This window comes from Rhinolophus sinicus, linkage group LG03 (assembly GCF_036562045.2).
Source record: "Rhinolophus sinicus isolate RSC01 linkage group LG03, ASM3656204v1, whole genome shotgun sequence".
Lineage (NCBI taxonomy): Eukaryota > Metazoa > Chordata > Mammalia > Chiroptera > Rhinolophidae > Rhinolophus > Rhinolophus sinicus.
In genome coordinates, this window is record NC_133753.1 from 33,752,200 (window position 1) to 33,776,275 (window position 24,076).

The following is a 24,076-nucleotide window of genomic DNA, read 5'->3' on the forward strand; positions in this document are numbered from 1 at the left end:
ACAAACCCCTCTCCATTTCTTACTGTAAAATCTCGTTGTGTACCCCTTATCTGTACACTCCTTGATTGTAAAATCGTTCTGGCCTGTGTATCTCCCTCCAAGGCCTTCTTGGTGTTCTGTACACAATGGACGCTGAGGAAATGAGGAAGAAATGATAAGAAGTGCTTTCTGCATCTGGTGGTAAATTCTTTATGCCATCCATCCAATTGCATTGTTTCTTCTCTAGCTCTCAATCTGGTCCTAGAGTTAATACATAAGAAAGCTGGGCTTGTATGTTCAACAACTGGTGACTAATGTGTGTGCCTGGTGATTAAATATCATTACAACAGTGTGGTATTATAACCAGACAAGACAAATCACCCCTGTATATCTTGCAGAAAATTGAAAGGTCAGTCCAGGAAGCAAAGAAATAATGAGATTCCTGAAGCTCTTGATCAAGTTGAAAAGCTCATTTGATTTTTTAAGAAAGGCATTTCATGGAAAACTCCAAAGCCAGAAGGGATGGGCTATTACATGAGAAACAACTTAAAAGCTCAGAAAATCCTTGCAGCCCAACCTAAAGAACATGATTCCCTTCATATGGAACTCATTTCTTTTTGAAAGTTGATAAATCAAAAATTTCACCGGGAACTGGTCAGTTCCCTGTGTTTTCCAGAGAAAGCCATTTGGAAACACATTTCCTGAACTTCAACCTCTTGGGTTCTACTCCTAGATTTTCCCTCTTAAGCCGTAGAAAAATTCTCTCTCCTCTCTGCTTCAGAGTCCTTTCTTTAAAAAGAGGTGACACGATCACCTGCCCATGTACAGGACACAGTGAATGAAATCATCCCGGGAGCTTTCCAAGGGCTTCTGAGGCACAGGGCCTACTTAACGGTTAGGTAAATAACAAGCCCCAGAGACAGGACAAGTGATCTTTTCTCCATTGGACATGGGACTCTAGTCCTCATTCAAATCAAGAAGCAGAGTCAGGGGGTGAAAAAAAACAATTACCAAAATTTAAGATCTGACAAAAAAGTGAATTATTTTGAAAGCAGAACATTTTCACTGACTGACCTAGGCAATGTATAAGCAATTGGGTTCCACCCACTCAGATAAACCCCAGCTTCCCTCTGGGTTTTATGGCTGTTCCAAACAATGTTTTACCTGCCTATAAAGCCTGGCTCCCATTAACGAAGACATGAACTTGGAATTTTTGATCTGGGTTACGTGATACATTCCCGGCCAGGAAGGTGGTGCTCTCTCCTCCTGTATCTTTCCACTGTTTCAAATGAGGTCACAAGTGCCAGGAGGCAGCAGTGACAAGTCTGTGTGGGCAGAGAAACATGGGCCAAGGCAGGCCACATGTGTTCTCTTCTGCAAGAAACATTGACTCCATCCTGTTGGCACACGTGGGGGAGGCTGTGAACTTTGTAGTTTGTGCCACAAAGGAGCCGAGACAGCCTCCAAGCCATTGCTGTGGGGCGGCTTTTCCTTCTCGTGCAGCTCAGGAGGCAAGAAGGACCTGCCCTGCCAGGTCCTCAGAGGTCAGGACTCAGGGCCATCTGAGGGGTTCTGCCTGTTCTGGATTGGGAGTTGCCCCCGCAACTCCTGACTCCTGGCTGGCCAGAGCCAAATGTGACAGGGGTGAGTGGCCTGAGGGAGTGCCCTTTCCTAAGGACAGAGAACATGGCCTGCCCTCCTCGGAGCCCACAGGGCAGGCGCTGGGGTGGCCATTCTGCTCTCTGCCCTGGACAACGCTGACCTGCCCAGTTTTGACGCAGGGACAGAGCCACAGGCTTGATAATTCTATGCCCTGACCAAATAAAGACAGTTAACTACCCCATCTGCTGAGATCAAGAAAAACCCACTGGATATGTAAAAAGGGAGAACTGACGGGTATTATTAGCAGTGGCTCTGAGTCATTCAACGTTTCAAAGTTGAGATGAGAGTTCACCGACTGGTGACTGTTTTCATGTAAATTCCAGGACAACTAAGCACAGTCCCATTTAAGTCTCTAACCATTGCTAAGTGTCTCTTTTGTGGGCTCCTCCTCCCCCACCTTCCCTCAAAGTGTAGGCGCTCCCTAAGTTTCTGTGCTTGGCCCTTGCCTAGGTTCATTCCCAGCACTATTGCTAGACCATATGGCGCCTTTGTGCAAATTAGAAAAAGGCGCCCCTTTCTCAAGACATGTTATCACTGACTCTTAGAAAATTCCTGGTCATTATATAAATCTTCAGTGACTATGCAGGAGTGCTACTCTCCTGAGCTATTCACTGCCTTCTGCCCAGTCCTGCAGTTGCTCGGCTTGGTTCTCTACCCGTGCAGTTAAATTCCATGGATTCAAATATTACCCTGGACAGATGGCTCCCAAACCAAAATCTCTACCCTGACACCCCTCTCCAGAGATCCAGACCCGCATGAGAAGTTAGAAATGAATGCTTTGGGGGTATAGCCACTAGGGGTGTTTTAGCCCTTCAAACCCAAAAGCATGAAAACTAGACTACCCAAGTGCTGTCTGCCCTCAGTGAAAAGCTTTAGCACCCTCCTTTGGAAACCTTGGAACCATCTAAATGCCTACTCCTTGGTCCCCTCACCAACTCGTCACAGCATCCTTTCTACTGTGTCATTCCCATTCCTCTTCTTTCTCTTGCCACTGTTACTGGCTTGCTTCAGGCTGTGACTCTTTCTTGCTTGACTTATTCTAAGGCCTCCTACCTGAACTCCAGCCTTCCTGGCTTGCTGCTCTGCACTCCATTTAACACACTACATTATTTCTTGTTAAGTCTCTTCCTCAAAAACGTCTGATGGCTTCTATTGCTAGGCAAATAAAGCCAAACTTCCTAGCCAGGTATTCAAAACCTTCCATGTTCTCACCTCAGCCTACCTTGACTGCCACCTACCCCTGCTTCAGTCCTCCCGTCCCTGGATTCCTCACAACTCTTCAGCACGGAGCACTTTCCCGCCTCCATGCTTCTGTCCCTATTGTTCCATCCACTGGGCTTGTGTTTCCCTCATTCCCTGTTAGCTGGAAACCTATGACTCAAATGCCATCTCTTCTCCAAAGCCTCCTCTGACCATCACCATCAGAATTCAGAGCTTCCTTTTCTGTGCTCGTATCGCACTGTTCACATTTTATGTTGACCATTTATGGGACCACGTCTGAAATGATCAATTTATTTATATAATTGGAGCCCCCAACGGACTAAATCCTTGAGGGGAAGGATCCTGTTTTACTTATCTTTTGCTCTTCAGAGCCAAACCCAAGTACAAAGCAGTCGCTGGTGACAAGTTGAATGAGTAACTGAATGGCAAAGACGTCTCCTTCATGGTCAAAGCAAGGCCACGGACGACTTAACGGTGGTCTGCTCTGAGCCTGCATGCTTCAAAGCACCAGCCACACAGGGCAAATGAGTGCACGGCAGTATGTCAGGCAGGCTGAAGGGCACTTCCCAAACCAGAAAGTCCATTAAAACAAACACACTTTTATGCCGTAACTCACAGCCGCATCAAATGCAATTCCTAGAAACCGCAAGCTCTGGCAGGGTGTGCTGAGGCTCTGCATCTTGAATACAGGTTGGCAGGATTTGGGGCCTCTTTCTGGAGTCCCCTTCTGCCTCTGCTCAGCTCTCCAGACCCTGGACTAGCCCAGCCCCACCACCCATGCTAATAACGCATTACAGGAATCTGAACATTACCCAGAATAATGCTCACCTTGGGGAGGTGAGGACGGGGACAGGAATGAAGAGATGACCGAGATGCTTACCAATTGAGTTCATAGCACTATCTTGAGAAAATAACAAAAAACTTGACTAGAAGCTCTGACTGACTGGAACAGTGTCCCCAGCTCCACTCTTCAAGATCCGTTTACAGAGATGAGAAAGCCAGGAAAGAAAGACCATTTATAATACAGGGCTTCATTTGCAAGATAAACTCAACATCTGACCTGCATTTTTCATCTTTACTGGGATATTCAAACCCATGTTTATCTGAGACCAGAGTCCCCAGTTCCTGGGAAAGAAATGACCAGAAGCACAAGTCTACCAAGATGGAAACTGGGAGGGGTGGACTGATTTTGCTTTTCTGACACAGTGGAAAATGTGGATGCCTGTGTATACCTCTGCTCTCTCTGTATCTTCCTCTTGCAGAAGCCTGACTAGCACATGGAAAAGGGAAGAGCTCGCAAATCCAGCTGATTACACATTTTCCTGACTAGCTAGGCTTCTGTTTCCCTTTCATTGTCACTAAGATGGCCTTAATAATATCATTAACCCAGCCACCCTCTATCACCATGCGTATAGAGGAAAAAAGTCCTCTATTGCTAGTTAGAGAAGAGCAAAAGTCCGACCTCTATACTGCCTTGATTCTCACATCTGTGCCTGCTCTCGCCTTCTAATGCTTCAGAAACAGGCAAGTTCCTGAAAACTAATGACCCAAAATACTTGCCAGCTGCTAGCACTCTCACTTTCATCAAGTCAGATCTCATCAGCATTTTGAGATATGTGGTTTCTTGGAAACAAAGAAATAACGGTAGTTATTAGTAAGCATTCCCTTTGTCAATTGCTGTGTTAAAGGTTGGGGACTAAAGGAAACAGGGAAATTTAGGGCTTATGCATATAGATTCACCTTCAAAGAAAACAGAGTCTAGGTAATTCCATCTGAAGACACCAATGCCTTACAAGCTATTCCGTGGATGGTCACTGTCTGCAGCAACTCTCCTTGTTCTATTAGGACCAAACTATTTCATTAAACGTGTATTCAGGAAGAGTCACTGTGTGACCAAAGGGAAGAAGAGGCAATCAGGTTCCCCATTTTAGGGTTTCTTTTTTTTCCTTTTCCTTTTCTTTCTCAGTCTGAGACCAGGGAGCTGCTGGACAGATAGCTGATAGCCTTTCCCATCCTTCCTGGAAATCTCGGTAAGGATAGCATCTGGATAACAAAGGAAGATGAGCTGTCCAAAGGGAGTCCACCCAAGAACTCAGGGAGTTCAAACTTGGCTTAGGAGGGTCAGCATTGCATGCTCCAAGAAGCCTGGCATGGATGGTGACACCACTGACCTCCCAGGTGGGGCAGGGACACTGCCACAGGCCCACTGAATTGAGGCCTGAGGCTGCCATGTGGTGAAATTCCTCCTGCTGACTCACAGGAGTACCACAGCAGTGTGTAGAAATTCCGTGATGAAAGCTGATATTCCTGACATTTCTCCGAGCACTCAGATTTTCCAGTGGAATTCCTTGAGTAGTCTTTCTGTCATCCCAACTGCAGAGAGATGGCTCAGTATTTCCAAAGTGAGGTGGAAAGCTCATGTGGTTATAAAATTCTAACATTATCCACATTTTCTCTGAGAGATCCACAAGGGGACTTACTGAAAAGGAAGACTAAACCAGGCCTGGTGGACACGGGCCTGGAGCGAAAGGACACCGGGAGGCCTTGGAGGCAGTGAATTAGCGACCAGGGCCAAATGGAGTACAGACATTTCATGCTGGTCTGGCCTCGGGCTGCGGTCTTTCTTCTCTGAATTGAACTCTCGCTGTAGAGACATATGAGTTCTATTTGGTTAGAACTGTGTGATTGGCGTGTTCCCCTTGGTCCCCATTCTGAGGTGTTTAAGTTTGAGATCCCATGTAAAATACTTTAGAAAGGAGGTCTCTCTCTCTCTCTCTCTTTTAGTTCTATGGAGTAAAAATAAAAACCTCACTTATTTCCTTCTATGCAATTTTCACAACTGGTAATTACTTTTACTTCTTAATAAGTTTACACTAGAATACATGCTTCCTATAGGCAGGATTTTGCTTGTCTTGGTCACTGTGTTATCCTAAGGTACAAAGTAGGTCTCAGTGAATATGTGTTGCATGAATACATGAATGACTAAATGGACACATGGTTAAATAGATGAATGTGTACCCATAAAGTTATGAATACAGACAAATTCATATTTTATGTAAATACATTAAAGTATCATGGAACTCAAGGGAAAGGCAATTTTCCCCAATGTATCTTTGAAACTAAAATATTGACACATGCTGAAGAAAAATATTTAAAAATGGCTGGTAACTAAATTTCCAATTCATGGACTAGGGGAGAACAGTCCATGGAAGGAAAATGCTGGGAGAATTCCCTCCTACAGGAGGGGACCTCTCTCAGTTTGTAAAAATATCCTTCTTCCTTTGGTTCTGCCATCTCACAGGAAAAAAAGAGTTGTAGAATGCAGACGTCTGTTCATAGGGTGACTGTGCAGGGCATGGTCCAAAAGGGGACGCTGCAAGTGAGAGGCGATGCTATTAAGGGGAATCCCAGAAGCCGATTGGGACTTCTCTGGGAACAGTAAGACATGGGGCTGACCTACTTCTTCACCATGGAAGGTAATCAAAGCCCACTCAAAGTTAAAACAATTTCTTGAAATTCTTCTTTTGTTGAAAGTGCTTGTTCTTTATTGAATCCTTCTCATCTTGAACTCTTGGATGAGTTTTTATCTTGGGAATTAATTGTCAGACAGTACAGTGTCTTGAGCTTCTCTGGTAAGTTGTCAGTTCTAAAGTTAACTCCTTAAACACAAAGTAGGATACGGGCCACACTTCCTGGATTATATATCCTGGTCATCCTCTGCAGGACAAGCCCTCGAAGCTACCTCTTTCATTGGGTGACAACAGAATTAAAAAATACACAGTAGCTGCAGCAAATTCCACAAAGCACAGCAGCCCCTTAGGCAGACTTCAGAGGGAAAGTGTTTTCTAACATTTTCACTTCCTCTGGTAGTGCCATAGCACAAAGATTAAACTCAGCCTGCCTGGCCATAAAAGCTTCAGTTTTTCCCATTCTTGCTGCCAAAGCTGAAATGCCAAGAAATGCTGGGAACTGTGATTACACACACTTCATATTTTGCATTCTAAAACCCCAAGGAATAAGCTCCAGAGAACAGAGTCCTATTTCTCAAATGGCAGCTGAACAGATACCGCACTCAGGCTCTGCTGATCATGGCTTCGTATTTGCATGAGGAGAAACAAAGACCTCACAGATTCTTCCAGTCTGTGTGTACCTTCCTGGCATCTGTGGCAGACGTTGGCTAACTTTTCTCATTCATTTCTTTTTCAAGTTTTAACATTCTGTGTTACTCAACCAGATTCTTACGGGGAAAAAAAAAATTACCACCACACATATAAGTCAGTCATAAGGAAACTCACTTATTGCCTCTGACAGGTTTGAACCTGTCTGTTCTCAGACGAGAAAACAAAACTTCAGTGTTCTTGAGGCCAAAATTGTACCTCCTTCCTTAGTGTGCCAGTAAAGCAGTCAGCCTGACAGTATTCAGATTACAGGTTTGCTTTGTCCAAATTTTCCTCCTCAGCTGTACATTGAGCTGTCAATTAATTTCACTGCCACAGTATATTTTTCTCAATTCCATCCCCCAGTGTAGGTGTTAAAACAAACAAACAAAAACAAAAACAAAAAGCAGGTCTTCTTTCCTCCCTCCCTCCCTTCCTTCGAGAATTCACACAAGAGCCACAAGTACCTCAGGAAGAGCTCATGATGGCAAGACCTGGTCTTCTAAACGGTGAATTCTATGACTCACTGTCATCTGCCTTCCCCTATTGCTCATAGTTCCATTTCTTTGTCAGAGTATTTAAAATCCTCACTAGATGAACTTGGGCGGGGCAAGCTTTTCATCACTTGGATTAAACTAAGATTTAAAACTCTCTTGCATAATTGGCGAGATTTGGACACTTGCACACATTCCTTGTGTTCTCAGAGAACGGGCGTTCACTTATGATTTCCCCCTTGACAGGGTTTGCTCCAGTGTCTTGCAGAGAAAGGGGTTTGAGAAGCTCCTGGGAATGAGCAAGGCACCTTTGCATGAAAGCAGGCCCCATCCAACCAGGGTGGACGAGTATGCTGCTGCTCCTTACTCCAGTTATAAATAAAACTGATGCAACTGCTCTACGTGCAGGGCTGGAAATAAATTTCTCTTTGTAGCTATGTAACGGCAAGAAACTCTAAGAAGGCTGTTACATGGTCTGAACAAACCTGCACAGTTTCTCCAACAAGCACCGAATTCTTCACAGGTTTGAATCCTCGCTCACAGACTCTTCTCAGAAAAGAAAAAAAGGCTCAACTGCTACCTTTTTATAGGAGTTCAGAGCTGTTCATTCTAAAGGCTTAGGAAAAACCTCTGTTCTTCAAGGGTATCTGATAACACCACTTGTTTTTCAGTAGGAAACACATTCAAACACAAAGCTTGTGTATGCATAAACCATATCTGGAAGGACATACAAGAAATGGGTAACTGGTTGCCTTGAGAAAGAGGAATTGGGAGGTTGGATTTAGCTTTTGCTGTAATCCTTTTAGAACACCTAAATATTCCCTGTTTAATCATATATGTGGATAACTCATTTAATTAAATTACACTGACATTGCTCTTTAGTCAATAAACAACATCATATTTATACCCATCTTCATATCACTTATCTCTCCCAATGTATTCCCCCAAATAAGTATTGGCTCAGTTGCTAGAAATGAAGAGAAAAAACAAGAAATATTGCTATGCCTTGGGTCAGAAATTGAGGGATAGCAAATGAAAAGAGTAAGAAAAACAGAACTCAGGACACCATGCCTTTAATATCATCATGACAAATGAGAGAAAAAATGTGAGTCTCTTGGATTTTCATTTTGCACCACCCTGTGTAACATCTCGTGTCTCAGAATTCCCACTTACACCTTACTGACTTCTCTTCTTTCTCTGTCCACTCCCCACTCCTTTTGCTTATTTTTTAAAAATTTGTTCTTAAAAATCACACAAGTAACACATTCTTTCCACAGTCAGTGATACAATAAAAAGATACATAATGAAAAATTAATAACTGCTCACCTTATCCTAAGCTATTTTGTTTCTGTTCTTCCATAACTTTCTCCTTGCACATATCTATATATAGATGGCTTTTGCTATTTTTTTTCTTTTTACAAAAAAATGAGACTAAAATGAGCATACATACCACTCTTTAACTTTTTTTTTCTTCACTTATTTATCTATCAGGGACAAACCACCCTGGCTAATAAATGTAGATATAACTCATTCTTCCTTTCAATAGTTGCATAATATTCCACAGGGGTATACCATAATTTATTCAACTATCGCCTTATTGAATCTGTCCATCTCTTAAATGGATTCACTGTTCAAGTTTCTTCCCTGGATTACTTTCCTTCTTTATAACTGATCATATATGTGGAGCATTAACTGATGCCAGACACTGGGATAAACAAGCCACGTGGATTTAATTCTCACAATAACCCCGCAGACAGGCAGTATTGCTGTCCCCATGTTGTACATTAGGGAACTGAGACTTAGAAGAAGTAAAGAGTTTATCCAATATCCCAGAGCTAGTACATTGTAGAGGTATATTTTAAATCCAAGTTTCATTCCAAAGCCTCTCTTAACTATAAGTCAAAACTGTCTCATTTTTGCACTGCAGCCATTCAGTCAACCTAGATTCTGTGGTCCAAGGTTAGCCTGGTATTTACAACTTTGAGATGGGTCATTGGACAAGGAGTTCCACAGGTACTTCTGACCCGAGGTGTTCAAGTCTTTGTCTCCCACACCGCCACACCTGTGTTCACCCTGTGTCTCATCTTTGTCAATTCACCCTGGAGCAAGGCACTGACTGACTTGAGTGAAAAGCACCCACCTTTTCAAAGTGGACAGTGAACAGAGGTTCCCTGGTTCTGGGGTCCATGACTACCTACTTCTGTGTTTCCATGTGCTTGCAGAGGCTGAAGCTACACTTCAGAGGCTGAAGGTAGGCAGGGATTAAACTCCTCTGAGATATACACAAAAGGAAACTTTAAACACCCTATTGTGAGATCACACCAAAAACGAACTTCTCGCCATGCTTGCTACCCCTATATTCAGCATCAACGAAATTCGATTAAAGACTTGGGCTACTAATATCACAATTCATGTTAGCTTAGTTATTTGTTAAGACACTTCTAATTTTACAAGAGAAGAAGAGTGTAACAAGTCAACTAGATATCAATCCAAGAATCTAAAATGAAAAATTCTGCGGATGGCTTATGATTGCTCAGAAATGAGTGACTGCAAAAAGACACCCAGAATGAACGATAACACGCTAATAGTATTTCTTTCTTTGACAGGTAAACTAGATTGCCTTCAAATATCTGAAAGGCTTTCTTGTAGAAGATTTGTGTTTTTCAGTCTATTCCTTAAGGGTGGGCCAAAACCACTGAACAGAAGATGCTAGGAGACACTGTTTGAGTCAATACAAAAGTGAGATTTCCAACAGTCATAGATGCCCATAGTGGAGGTAACAAGTTCCTTTTTGCTTGGTGGTGTTTAAGTACAGAGAAAATGACCACTCAGCAGGTTGCTAGGTATTCATGCTTTGTAAGAGTAGGGTATATAACTTTAAACTCCCTTCCAAACCCAAGACTCTAGAATTTTATCAGTGGGACACAGGCCAGGTAAATTGTCATCCAATTATCAAGGATGGTATAGAACAATGATTTTGTATGTCAAAGAGCAGGTTTAGATGGGTATTCTGTAGGTTGGAGGAGCAGTGCCAAAGGAAGGGAGGAGAAATGAAAGGCCATGCAACCTTCCCATGTGTGCACCACGCACACACCTCTGGAACCAAATCCCTCAACGGTGTTATTCATCAGGGTATGGGGCAGTTTGCCTGTCAGGTTTCACTCACTCTTCTTTGCAACCAAACCAAGAAATTCATCAATGTCTGAGCATTTTTGCCAAATGGAAACAGGGTGCTTGCACCAAGTTACATTTCTTCTTAGGAAGTTCACTGATAAATAAAATTTGACATTTGTGAGACAAGGGAAAACATTCTACCTTCAGGTGCATATCACAGACTATCGAAAGGCAAACTATAATATCACATTCCACTCAGCTATTTCTCCTCCCAGGCTCAAGTACAGGGGTCTAGGAGAAGGATTTGGTCTCAGCACACCTGAAAAACCTAGCTCTAAGACTAACAAAGGTGGCTCAGTGAGCTAAAAGGATGAAAGGCCTTCATGTACTCCTCAGCTATTCCTCGCATCAGGCCACTGTGTGTTCAACTCCAGCAGGTGCTATTCACCCTAGGGCTGAAATCATTTCCAGGTAGATTTTGCACTATCAAGCCAAGTAGTTGCAAAGCACCTTGCTTAATGCAACAGAAAACATTAAAAAACTGAACACATGCATAAATGAATGACTGTAATGGACTGAATATTTGCACACACTCCCATTCCTCCACCATTGTGATTGCATTTGGAGATGGGGCCTTCGGGAAGTAATTTGGGTTAGATAAGGGCATGAGGGTGGGACCCCCATGATGGGGATTAGTGCCCTTTACAAGAAGATACATTAAAGAGCTTGTTTCTTATCTCTCACCAGACAGCCATGTGAGGATACAGCAAGAAGGCAGCTGTCTGCAAGCCCGGAAATGAGCCCTCACCAGAAACCAAATTGGCTGGCACCTTGATCTTGAACTCCTCAGCTTCCAGAACTGTATGAAACAAATTCCTGTTGTTTAAGTCACCCAGTCTATGGTATTCATTAGGCAGCCTAAGCACACTAAGACATTGACTTTGGGACTTCTACAGAACTGGTATTCACAGTCAAGGAGGGATCACAGCCTAAATGTCAAGGATTAACAGAACTTAACTGGTATGGCAGTAGGTTACCTATTTTTGACATTATTATGTTGGAAAACTCAACATGAGGTATTGGGGTATATTCAATATCACACAGATCTCTTTTGAAAACAAAAATTTTAATTATTAAAAAGGCAGTATTTGTCCAATACAGAACATTTGAAAAGCCTTAAAAGCATTAAAAAGAAAATGAAAATCATCTACATTACTTCAGACACTCAGATAATCACTGTTGACATGGCACTGTTTACACTCCTGGCACTATTTTCCCTATAGAGAGTGAACCTGACCGAGAGAATGGGGTCTTGTTTTGGGTGGTTTCTTCTGACCATGACCACCACTGCACTCATGCAGGCCCCTTAAAGGAACCCATCCTCCTATACTCACAAGGATGTTACTGAGATGTGATTTTACTTTCAGGATCTTAATGTGGACATTCACATCCTATAATAACCATATAGAACCAGCACTGGTTGCCTTGGGTGTGGTCAGGAATTAACTAAAAGGAGCACCAGGATATTTGTGGGATGATGGAAATGCTCTATATATCATTTGGAGTGCTGATCACATAGTTGTCTACACTTGTCAAAATGCATTCAGTTGTACATTTAAGATCTATGGGGGAAAGTGAACTGGAAAGATAACACCAATACCCATAATTAGAATACGTACTCTGATGCATTTTTCCAAAGACTGTTAAAAAAGTGAACATTACTGAGCATGTACTGTACACCAGGCCCTGGGTGAAAGCCTTCACGTACACCCCTATTTAATCCTAATAACTACCCTAAGGTGTGCATTTCTAGGACCTCCATTTTATCAGTGAAGAAACTGAGGCTTAGAGGGGCTAAGTAACTTGACTCAAAATTCCACAGCTGAGAAATGACAAAGATTGGAACCCAAATCCCTCCAACCTTGAGGGGAGAAAAAACAACAACATCGTAACACATGCATACCTTTTGACTCAGCAATACCCCCAGCAATCTGTTCTAGGGAACGAATTAAAGACTAATCCAAATAGATGTGTACTAGGATATAAACACGTCATAATTAATAATAGTAAATAAACTTAAATGTATTATAAAGTAAGTAGGTCGATATGATAGACCACTCTGTATCAATTAATATTAGCTTGAAGAGAGAATGTAAATGACTTTTGTGATAGGAGAAAATGGTCATAACATATTAAGTTAAAAAAAAAAAAAATTCAGGTTCAAAAATATACGAGTGTCTTTAGTTGCACTCTTGTGGCTGCCTCGATGTCCTGAATCATTTTGACTTTGTGGAAGAGCCAGAAGTCGCATGGTGCCAGATCCGGTGAATAAGGTAGATGAGGACACACCATAATGTTTTTATTTGACAGAAATTGCTGTACCAGAAGTGATATGTGACACATAGTATTGTCATGATGGAGCATAAGATATCACAAAAGAGAACTTTCAGCACTGCTTCAGAAAGTGGCAAGAACAATGGGATAAGTGAGTTTGAAGCAAGGGGCAGTATTTTGAGGGGGATTAATGGCAATGTGTCTTTTACTGTAATACATTTTTTTAGTTATTTAAACATTCATTGTACTTTTCAATCACAGCCCGGTATATAGTATGACCTCAATTTAAAAAAAAATAAATACATTAACAAACTTTAAGGAAATATATCTGAAGAAAAATTTTCTTCCAGTGGCAGGATTATAGGTTATTTCTTTTTTACTTTTTATATTTTAAATTTACAACACTTACTGTAGTGTTACTTTTATAATTAGAGAAAAATAATTTTATTTTAAAAATAAACAGAGGAAAAAAACCATTGCTTTCACTAATGAAAATAGACCTAATGAAGTCTACATATACACATTTTTATGAGTAGAATATATTTGTACAGCCTAGTTTGAAGGCTGTACTCAGCCCCTTAATGACTTCGGGTGTTAATGTTACGCAATAACTTACACATCACTGTTGAAAAGTGAAATCACAGTCAGCTGTGCAAAACATACATGGTAGGTTTAAGGAATTTACAAAGCAATGTCCAGTTTAGAAAATGATCTCAAAGACGTTATTACCTTTGCTTTCAGGAGAAAGGCATAAAAATTTGAACAGAGTATCTTTGAAGCCCTCTGACTACAGCAGACAGATCTCATGCAACTCTGAGAAGGATTAGTATCACCTTAAGCAAAAAAAGTACACAACTTAAATTTGCCGCAAATGCTATGGATCTACGTCATCAAGTGTAGCAACGTGGCTGAAGAAGCATGGCAAAGACCACCACTGTTTCTCAAACCCAAGTACTGGATGTCTCCTTTTAAAAGAACATTGGAAGAAACCTTGACAATGAGTAATTTCCTATGAAATACCTCTCATTGGAGAATTACAATCACAAGGAAGGCATTGTGTCTTTACAGTGGATGAAAGAATGATACATTTTTTTCAGTAGATCAGAAAATTATCACAAAGGATTTTCAAGTATAAAAAAAGAATTCAAATGTTTTGAATTCTGAGGAAATCATGGGTTTGGACCAATAGAATGCTGGGGATAGACAGTGGGTTAGACGTGGTCCCTGCCCCATGAGACAGCCCAGATGCAGAGACACACAGGCCAGTAAATGCACTAAGGGAAGGGTATGCTTGCAGGATGCCACGGCGGCAGACAGGATGCGCACCTAATCTAGATGGAGGTTGGGGAGTTGGGGAGGCTAGGAAAAGTTTCCCAGAAGAAGTGATGACTAAGCTGAGATGGCACAGACCAGCAGGAGTTAGCTTGGCAAAGGGGGAGAAGGTTCCCCGCAAAGGAAAATGCACATGTAAAGGCCTGTAGGTTGAGGGAACTCAGCAACCTTCATGGATTCAAAACCGAGATGGGTTTGTAGAGTTCTGCCACATACTGCGTGACTTTGAACTGAATCACTTTACTTCCCAGAGCCTCAATCTTTCTTTCTTATCTGTAAAATGAGGATAACACCACTTACATTGGAGAGATGTCATAAGAAGTTAAAATAGATGAAAAATTCCTTACAGAGGCATTCATCCTTATGATTTACGTGCTCAAGACATGTGGCGAATATTCCATATCGCAGAATCAAGGGGGGAGCTTCGGTCAGCTCCCTCCACTCTGCCCCAGTGCATCGTGCTCCAGCCCCCTGTTCTCTTTGCCACTCGCTGACCTTGCAGAGCACACTCCCCCACAAGGGCTTCATCCTTGCCATTCCTTCTGCCCAGAATTCTCTTCCTCCAGATAGTCACATAGAGCCTGCATCCTCACGTCCTTAGGTCTCTGCTCATCTGCTCAAATGTCTCTTAGTAGAGAAGCCCTTCTTAACCCTCTGTGTAAAATATTAAAATCATTCTCCCTGAATTTTACTCTCCCCTTAAACAGCTTTTTCTCCATAGAAGTTAGCACCCCAATATCTCATATATTTACTTTCTGTGTGTCTGACTACTGCACTAGAATTTGTGCTCCCGGAGGGCAGGGGCTTTGTCTGCTTTATTTCCTGTGTACACCTAGAGCTTAGAACAGTGCCTAGCACACAGTAGGTGCTCAACACATTTTTGTTAAAGGAACAAATAAATACACTAAGCTGAAGGGCAGTGCCTTTCTTCATTCTTTTCCTCTCTGACAGCCTGACAGAAAGCTTTGTGTTGCCTTGAGTGGACATTTCATAAACATTTGTTCAGGTGTACAATTGAATCACTTTTTACAAATGGCACTGTTCATCGGGTACCTAAAGATCAATTGACTGTGTTTCTATTGCTTAGCAAATAAATCCAATATTGCGTTTAATTATAATGAAGCAACACATTGCTCGCTCAATTTGGTGGGCAGAAAAGCAAAACTGGTGGTCTGATTTCATTAGCCAGTGAAATCTATTACCACATTTATCAATTGGCTCCAAATAACCACAGCCTTTGTTGATGCAAAAGGTCAAACACTGATGAGGTATGCCAGGATCAGTACTCTGATTTAACAGATGAAGTATAGAAAAACAATCAATGTGTCCCAGGGCTGAAATTTCTGCCATTAATCAAGGTCCATTGAGAAAATGCATTACTGGGACTAAGCCACCAAGATATTCATCCCACTAATGGTCTGAAAAGGTTCTTAAATTTCCCCTCAAATGAACAATCAAAAATTTGCTTTAATACTGGAAATGGTAAACTCAAAATGAGTTCCACTGCTTCCCCCAAATGCTAAAGACACAGTTGAAACTGAAACAAAATGCTGAGTCTACAAGTCTTACAATCTATCTCATATGCTTCAGGGCATCCTAAGAAAACTATCTTAAAGATTTATGATTAAGTTCATGGTAAGTATATTAATTACACACAATTTTAAGGTGTTGCTAAGATGCCAAGAAAATGATGTGATTTGAAAGAGAAGCACAATAAGATTTAGTTTATTATAAACAGATTGGTCTTCAGAGGGTTGGCTTTACAAGCTAGAACTCCAATTTCTGTGAAAATTCCCTATTCCTGAGGAAGAGTCTTGAGGATAATTTCAGCTCCAGCTGATGCTATAGAGAAAACACAAATCAGCTGATAGCATGTATGCAAAGAATAACCTCTTATATTGACCTGGAGTGTTTCAAAAGGCTTTTGCATTTTCACTTCCATCTGACTTGAGTTTCATCAACAGAGAAGCTGTGTAATGATGTCCCTAATTGTGCAGATGGACTAATGGGCTCAGTGCATCCAGCAACCTGCCCACATCCCAGGACAGCATGAAGCAGAGCTGGGTCTAGCTACCCAGGTCTTCTGAAAACCAGGCCCAGCAGTCTTTCAGTTGAAAGAATATATGCTGCCTCTCAAACTTATTTTAAAGTGAGTGACCTCTTTCTATTCTTTTATAGTATTATATTTTAAATGGAACTATACTTTGGGGATGCTTAAGCCTAAATGATGCACTATAACAAGTTTTTGTTTGTTTGTTTGTTTTGCTTTTTACCCCAGAGCCCAATTTAGGCAGATTTCTAATGGGGCCTGGTTCTCTAGGGTTCTGTCCTTGGCTCATTGCTCCATTTAATGCAATCTTGTTGAGCAATCTCACCCAGTCCCATGATCTGAACTAATATCTATGTCCTGATGATTTCCAAATTTTCAGAACCACCAGCCCATCCTCTTCACTGGGCTTCAGACTCACAGACACCTGTCCATTGAGCATCTCCACTGCAATATGTCTAAGGCACCTGACATATGTCTTTAAGTCTCATTATCTTCCTCTCTGCCTAGATCTCTTTCTGGGCTCGTGATCTCTCTTAGCTATCGGTACCATCATCCATTGAACTTTCTAGCTAACTGCCTGGGAATGATCCTGGGTTTCTTCTTCACCCCCTGGATCCACCCAGTCACCGAGTCTTGTCTGTTCTACTTGCTAGTATCCATCTTAGGCTAAGTGGCCATTCTTTGTGCTCCCATAATACCCTGGGCATACTCCAATTTTAAAACCCATCTAGCATTACTTATTTATGGGCCATCTCTCCCACCCCTAGACAAAGCCTCAAGAGGCAATACCACATCTACTCGTTTTGTATCTAGCCCTCCTAACACAAGTGGCAGCTCAGTAAATAAGTTCTGAGCTCAATTGCATTTTCCTCATTGAAATGGAGTGAATAGTATCAAATGCCTCCAGATATCCTGATTGGCTCTTCATGTCAGCAGTAAGTTGAAGATTGAAACAAAATTTTCTAATGGTGATTTTTTTTTCTTCCGGAGATGGAAAACAAATTGCAAGTGAGCTATCCCAAGTAAACACCCATTCTAAGATGCAATTTACTGTCTGAATGTTTCCAACCTGAATTTCTTCATCTATGAAGGAGAACTTGGCACTAGGTACTCTTGGGGGTTGTGGGGGGAAGCATCTCATCTGACTCAATATTTTGTAATTCCGTTGCTAAAGGTAAACACATAGAACTGGACACAAGGACATCACTGTGAACGCATGGCTCCCCTAGGGATTAGCAATATGACCAGCCTTAGCTAACTTTTAAATACATTATTTGCAAGGACTGTCTAATAAAATCTTGAAGCTACCAGATGACAGTGACCACTCTAGGATAATGAAATGCCAATTGTGGGAAGACATGCCTCCCAGTGTCCAACTACTTTTCTTTAACAGCCTTTGAACTTGCCAGGCTTCCTCCTGACACCGGGCACCTGCATTTGCTCTTCTTTATCTTGAATGCTCTTTCCTTCCTTCTTCACAAGTTACCTCAGCTCAAGAGTCATGACCACATCAAATTAGAAGTTCTCATTTATTGCAATGCAGTCCTCTTCTTCATAGCACTAGTTATAACTGGAATTTTCTATTAGTATGATTATTGAATTGATGTCTTTCTTTCTCACGAGACCATACTCTCCACAAGGGAGCATTTTTGTTTTTTTCTCATCATTGTAGCCATATCCTTGGCAGAGAGTTGGTGCTCAATAAACATTTGTAAAATGAGTCACTGTGTTCCAAAGTAGTGTGAGGGAGGAGAAAAGTGGCCAATGAATTTCATTTTGGGGAAATGTCAAGCTAGTCTAATAAACTGGAAAGCCTCTGAGCTGTGTATTACATCCTTGAAAAAAGATCTTAGGAGTCAAGGTGAGAGTGGAAGAACGGGCACTGAATGAGGCCACCATTTGGCACAGCAAGCAAGACAAGTTAAAAAAGGAGACAGCAATATGACTAAAAAGTTCAGAGTTCCAATGACAATCCTGTGTAAGGGCTCATAGTCAAAATTGGATGTGAAAGTGACTAACGTATTGAGAACCCCATGGCTTGCACATCCTGAAGAAACACGGACTATATGAAAATATCAAATGACAATTTGCAGCTGTCTTTGCAGCAAGTAGATCAAGAAAGAGCAGACCTTCTTCTCAGAGCAGAAGGAATGATGTTCTCAGACGGAAAAGTGAACATCCAGCTCCCAAATTTGACTTACACCTTTATCTAAAAAGAACACTCTTCTCACTAGAATGAGTAGAATAAATGGAATTAAATTCCAGTACAGATGAGGTAACAGTAAGAGTCCAAAACTCCACACTCAAAGGAAAGACATTTGGGGACTCTGAAAGTCTGCTGATAAGAAATAAGAGTAAGAAAGCTCCCAGGAGATGGGAATCAGATAGATGTTGTCACAGTTTTCAAAAAGAGAAGAGGAAGACATCAGAGAGCAATAATGCAAGCATGTGATATTTATCACTGACCCAACCCACAAACTGATTTGGAAACGGATGGCTTGTGACTTCTTAGGCATGAAAGCAATGCTCAGAGAGGTGCCTCACTGAAGGCTCTCCGAGCAAAGCTATGCTCAGCTAACTTCAGATCACACAATTATCTGGAGTCAGCAAGGCACCTGATGGTCCCTTATGACATCCTTGAGACACAAGAGTCAGATGATATTAGAGGTTGGTATATTCACACAGATCCAACAGTGGTGTTCAGAGCCTAGCATAACTGATCTTAGCTTGGAGGGACATTGCTAATCTTCCCAAATTCTCAATTTTTTAAAAAAGTGAGATCAGGTAGAGACTATTCTTTTAATTTGAGGAGAACTTAAAGGTTATTTTCTTTCAAAGTCACTGTGCTACATAAGCATATGAGTACAGCACAGTATGTCAGGTCTGGCAGTCAGCATCTGTGGACCAGTTCCATATCTGGAAAATGGGATGGAAAATGACCACAGTAAGCACTTGGAGCTTTAGGACTAAACAGTGATTAGCATGTACCCAAGAACCCAGTATGCCAAGAACTACATACAGCACAAAGTGGTCCGATTCATGAGTTGAAAATTATGTGTTGAAATATATTTTTAAGTGTAACATGGTGAGGAAAAAATAAAATTTAAACTGTACTCTTCTATAAACCCTTCCTCAATCAACATATTTTAGATACATTCCACACTTTGTCAAAAACAGCAAATCCAATGTGTGCTGGCTGACTTCAGGGGTTTGGGGCTGAAATCTCAGTGATGGCTGACTTCCCATTGAATACTTATCTTATGAAACATGATAGAAAATGGCGCCTGGCATCCTGGAGGGCAGGTAAATGGGATGCATGCCCATTTGTTTCCCTAACTTCTCTGCAGAGCTTGACTCTGGAAAAAAGTCAATGCCTTGGTAAATTATTCACCAGCACTATCAAGCTCCCCATCAGCCAACAAGCAGAGGACAAAGGAATGAAAGTCTTTTTTCCCCTCAGCAAAGTGACTCCTTGACTATTTACTTTCCAGCCTGCTCTTTTTGGTCTCTGGCCCATGGCAGGCTCCAGACCTTCCAATCAAAGTCAAAGGGGAGACCCTTCTCTTGTTATATCTCCTGGGAAGTGGGCTTCTGTTCCTCCATGAAATGCAAGTGAACATATTGAGAATCAGGGTCAGAACACAGCCAGAAAAGCACAGAACTGTAACTGGCCTCTCTTTGCTTTCACAAGGCACAGTCGGCTAATAGACAGAAGAAAGTCATGCCAGAGGGAGCCTAAGGTACCATCTTCTAAAGTCCAATTGGACCAGTATTTGCAGATGGAACCATCTTTGTAGTTGGCTGGAAAATAAACACCTTTGCAGAAGAAAACTCCCAAACAAACAAACAACAACTCTATTTGGATAGGTCAGAGACATCTCCAGAAAGATCCCTTAAGCTCTGATAAAGGCCATCTTGGGACATGTATGATAAATGAGGCTGTCTGGCACTCCCAAGTTTCTCACTGTGCTTTGTGGATCAAATTCACACCCTCTGTGACCCAAACGTGCCCTTTACTGTGTCTGAATTCCAAGGACTTGGCTTTCAAAGGCTTATCCTTAAGACTCTGCGCTCAGGCCAGCATCCTGCATGGAATTAAATTATCCTGTGAAATAAATCCACAGGATAAAAATAGCATTTGAATGTATCCTAATTAAATGTGCTCCCTTCAAAGTCAGCCATACCAGTTAGAGCCTGCACATGGGATTCCCGTCAAAGAATCACTTAAAATAAATTCTCAGAATTGAGCTACAGATACCAAGATTTGAAATAAAACTTCTCAAGATGTGGGTGGACACTGATTCACCAGAAACTACGAGATTAGGGTCCATCCTCCATATTTCAAGACAAATGAAACAAGTAGACACAGAGGCAGTCAGATCCTACAGAGGAAAGCAAGCTCACAACCATGTAGCAATATGATACAGTGTTTAAGTAAAGCCTCTGAGTATTCAAGAAAACAAGCTTAGATCTCACTGCTTCTCCCCACTACTGTGGTCTGAATGTCGTATCCCCTCAAAATTTGTATGTTGAAATTCAACCCCCAAAGATGATGGTATGAGAGGTGCCTAGGTCATGAGGGTGGAGATCTCGTGAAAAGAATTAGTGCCCTTACAAAAGAGGCTCCAGAAAAATCCCTAGCCCCTTCTCTCATGTGAGGACACAGCAAAAAGATGGCCATCACCAGACATTGAATCAAGGCTGGCACCTTGATCTTGGACTTCCAGCCTCTAGAACAGTGAGAAATAAATTTCTGTTTATAAGCCACCCAGTCTGGTGTATTTTGTTACAGCAGCCCGGATGGGTTAAGCCACCCACTGCCTCATTTTCATGAATTAAAGTAGCTCTGTCACCAGAAGGGCTATAAGAAGCCCATGCTTTAGTGGTCTGCAGATCTTTCCTGAGGAGACAGTGTAGCCCGGTGGTTAAAAATAATTTGAGTTCTGGCTTCACTACCAGTTACTGTTCTGGTTATTAAGTCTTCTAAGACACATTCATCGAAATAAAATGAATAATATTACTGTTATATAACAATACGGTTAGGATTCAGGGAGAAATGCAGGTAAGGTGCCGGGCCTGTAACAACTGCTCAGTTTAGCTCCTGTTGTTATTATTTTGATGTACAACGGAAGCCCCTGTCAAGTAGGGAAGTCATTACTCTTAAAAATTAAATGTGGTAAACGCTCTCTGTGGGGTAAACTAAGCAGAGATTAGTAGATAAGCCATGGAAAGAACAAAAATGAACTCAGGGCCAAGAGTCTGCCATCACCACCAGGAAGGACTCTAAACTCCCTCCACCATCAGAGAGTGTATCAGCAACGACTGTCAATCATACTCTGGGCAGAATACTGAGACAGGAAAAACTACATGGTAGAGACTGAGGGAGCACATCAAAGCCTGAGTAAGAAAGCTCACCGCACAGGCTGTCTAAAGCAACCTGGGGCGGCTCCATGACTTAAGAAGCATGGATTCCTGATTTCCTTGAGGAAGAGGATTCCCACTGCTGGTCATCCAGCCTGGCTCCCAGCCCTGCATCCCCTTCTTTACCTCACAGCTGGGGCCATGACAAAGGCTACATCTAGTTGAGGCTTCAGGGCTCTGCACTGAGAATTAACTAGAAGACATTTCCGTAGAGTGCCGGTTTTCCTCCTTCGCTTCCCCACTTCTTTCTGGCACCATCAGCCAGTCCTGCTGCAATCTTTCCTAGTTTCACTCTTCTCTTCCTAGTTTGACTCCGGGGGTATTTAAGAAGATTCACTGTTTTTAAAAGCCCTCTTACATTTTAATAATGATGTCTATTCTGTCATGAGCTCACAGAAGGAACAGCATTTAGCAAGGCTAATAAACAGCGAATTTCAATCAGGACATTTTTTATGTCAACGTTCATGCTCCTACTACCATAAAACAGAGAATTTTTCTCAAAGGACAGAAGCAATTGCATATGTAGAAGAAATAAAGAGTATATGTGGCAACTATGTTATAATGTGATCTAAAGAGTGAGAGGACATTGGCAACAGGAAAATAGGAAAATTTAAGAATAACAATTGTTTAACACCTATTATTACATTTCCCATCTTACTCAACCTCCTGTATGACTTAAAGTTTCACCTGATACCCCTTAACCTCTGAGATCCAACAACGTCCACCAGATTTCAAGCCTGTTCAACGTACGGTGTATTGTGATCAGAAGATTGTATGTCATGCAGTGGAATCAAATAATATTGGGGAGGGAGCTACAAATGAGAAATATCGTGAAGTGGGACACTGCTCATTGACCGTTCACCTCTTAGCTCCTCGACTGGGGAGCCGTGACCCCATCTAACTATGCTTCTTATTAGAGCAATTAGGGTATTAATTATCCACACTCTTCAGTTTAGACATGGAGTCTTAAAATGGAATGGATCACTTCCAAGGTTAAAACAGAAAAAAATAAAAAAGAGAGAGCAACAATGGTTCAGCACCTTGCACGGTTTGGCTATCTGTAAGAGGCCCTCAGCAAACCCCAGCTGAGCAAATTCATGAATAGTCTCTTCCGAGGCTCACAAGCCTATTTTACGAACACCACATGGGGGCAAGTTCTAGTTTGCAGGCAATGCTGATCACTATGTTATTCATTTCTTCTAATGGATACTCAAACCTTTGTGAATTGAATTCCTAAAAGATTTCAATTGATTATGATGAGGAATGGAAGGCTGGATGAAGCGGAGAATAAACAGGGGATGAATTATGAGAGGGGTTCCAAGCAACCAGAACTCACCTGTAGATGATGCCTTTCTCATGTAGGAACATGAGCGCTGAAATGATTTCTGCAGCATAGAAACGAGCTCTTGGTTCATCAAAACGACGAGACTTCTGAATGTGGAACATCAAGTCGCCCCCATTCACAAACTCCATCACAAAAAACAGACGATCCTGGATACAAACACAAGAGAGGATCCAACGTGATGTAGCAATGAGCCTAGAGTCCAATCAGTATCGCATTACCATGGGCGGTGACATGGGGAGAAGAGGTTGTCAAATGGAGGTACTCAGAAATATTAGGACAGGGGGCTGGGCACAGCTGGATGGGTCTGGTGGGATTAGAGCCCCAAGAGGAAGTGGGGGGTAATACCCAGATCTCCTTTAAGTAGTTCCATACAACCTTGAATTTCTACATTAAATAAAAAGTAGAGAAGGCATCAGAAGCCTTTGGCTCTGCACCTTAAATGCCATGTAACCTTGAGCTTATATTTTTTTGGACAGTCAACATTAGTAGCTCATGCTATCCCTCCCTGCGTCATAGGCTTTTATAAACTGAAAGAGAGCAACGTAAATCAGAAGGCACATGCCTTTCACCTGGAACATGTGGGGTTAGTCATAGAAAGTAAGGGACATCGAACATTCTCACACCTGGGCAGACAAAAATCACAGAGAAAGGAAAATGCTTTGGACAAATCAATCAAACAGCAGTCTGATGACAGCCTCAGAATAGTCTTAATGTTAGAAATCCCAGTCAGCCTATCAGAAGATTCCTTAGTCAGGAGTGGAAACATAAGAAACTCTCAACTCAGCAGGTGAAACGGGCTCTTAAAAAAGTTACCAATGTACTGTACTAAGTATTGTGCAAGTAGTGTGAACAAAGTGCTATAGAAATTAAGACTGCTTAATGAAAGAAATGTTTAAGTCTCAATTAAAAGGTTATGTCTCCAAGAGTGACGGTATAAAACTCTTGGTTTCAGGAACCTCTAAAACAA

The 24,076-nt window shown here is 41.8% G+C and overlaps 1 protein-coding gene across 1 annotated transcript in view; it reads right to left on the bottom strand.

The window, feature by feature from the left end:
• Positions 1 to 24,076, bottom strand: part of PRKCH (protein kinase C eta) — a 214,752-nt gene that overhangs the window by 37,980 nt on the left and 152,696 nt on the right. Inside the window, exon 10 of the mRNA XM_019750783.2 lies at positions 23,101 to 23,255. Coding sequence (XP_019606342.1) covers positions 23,101 to 23,255 — 155 coding nt within the window. The remainder of the gene's footprint in view (positions 1 to 23,100; positions 23,256 to 24,076) is intronic.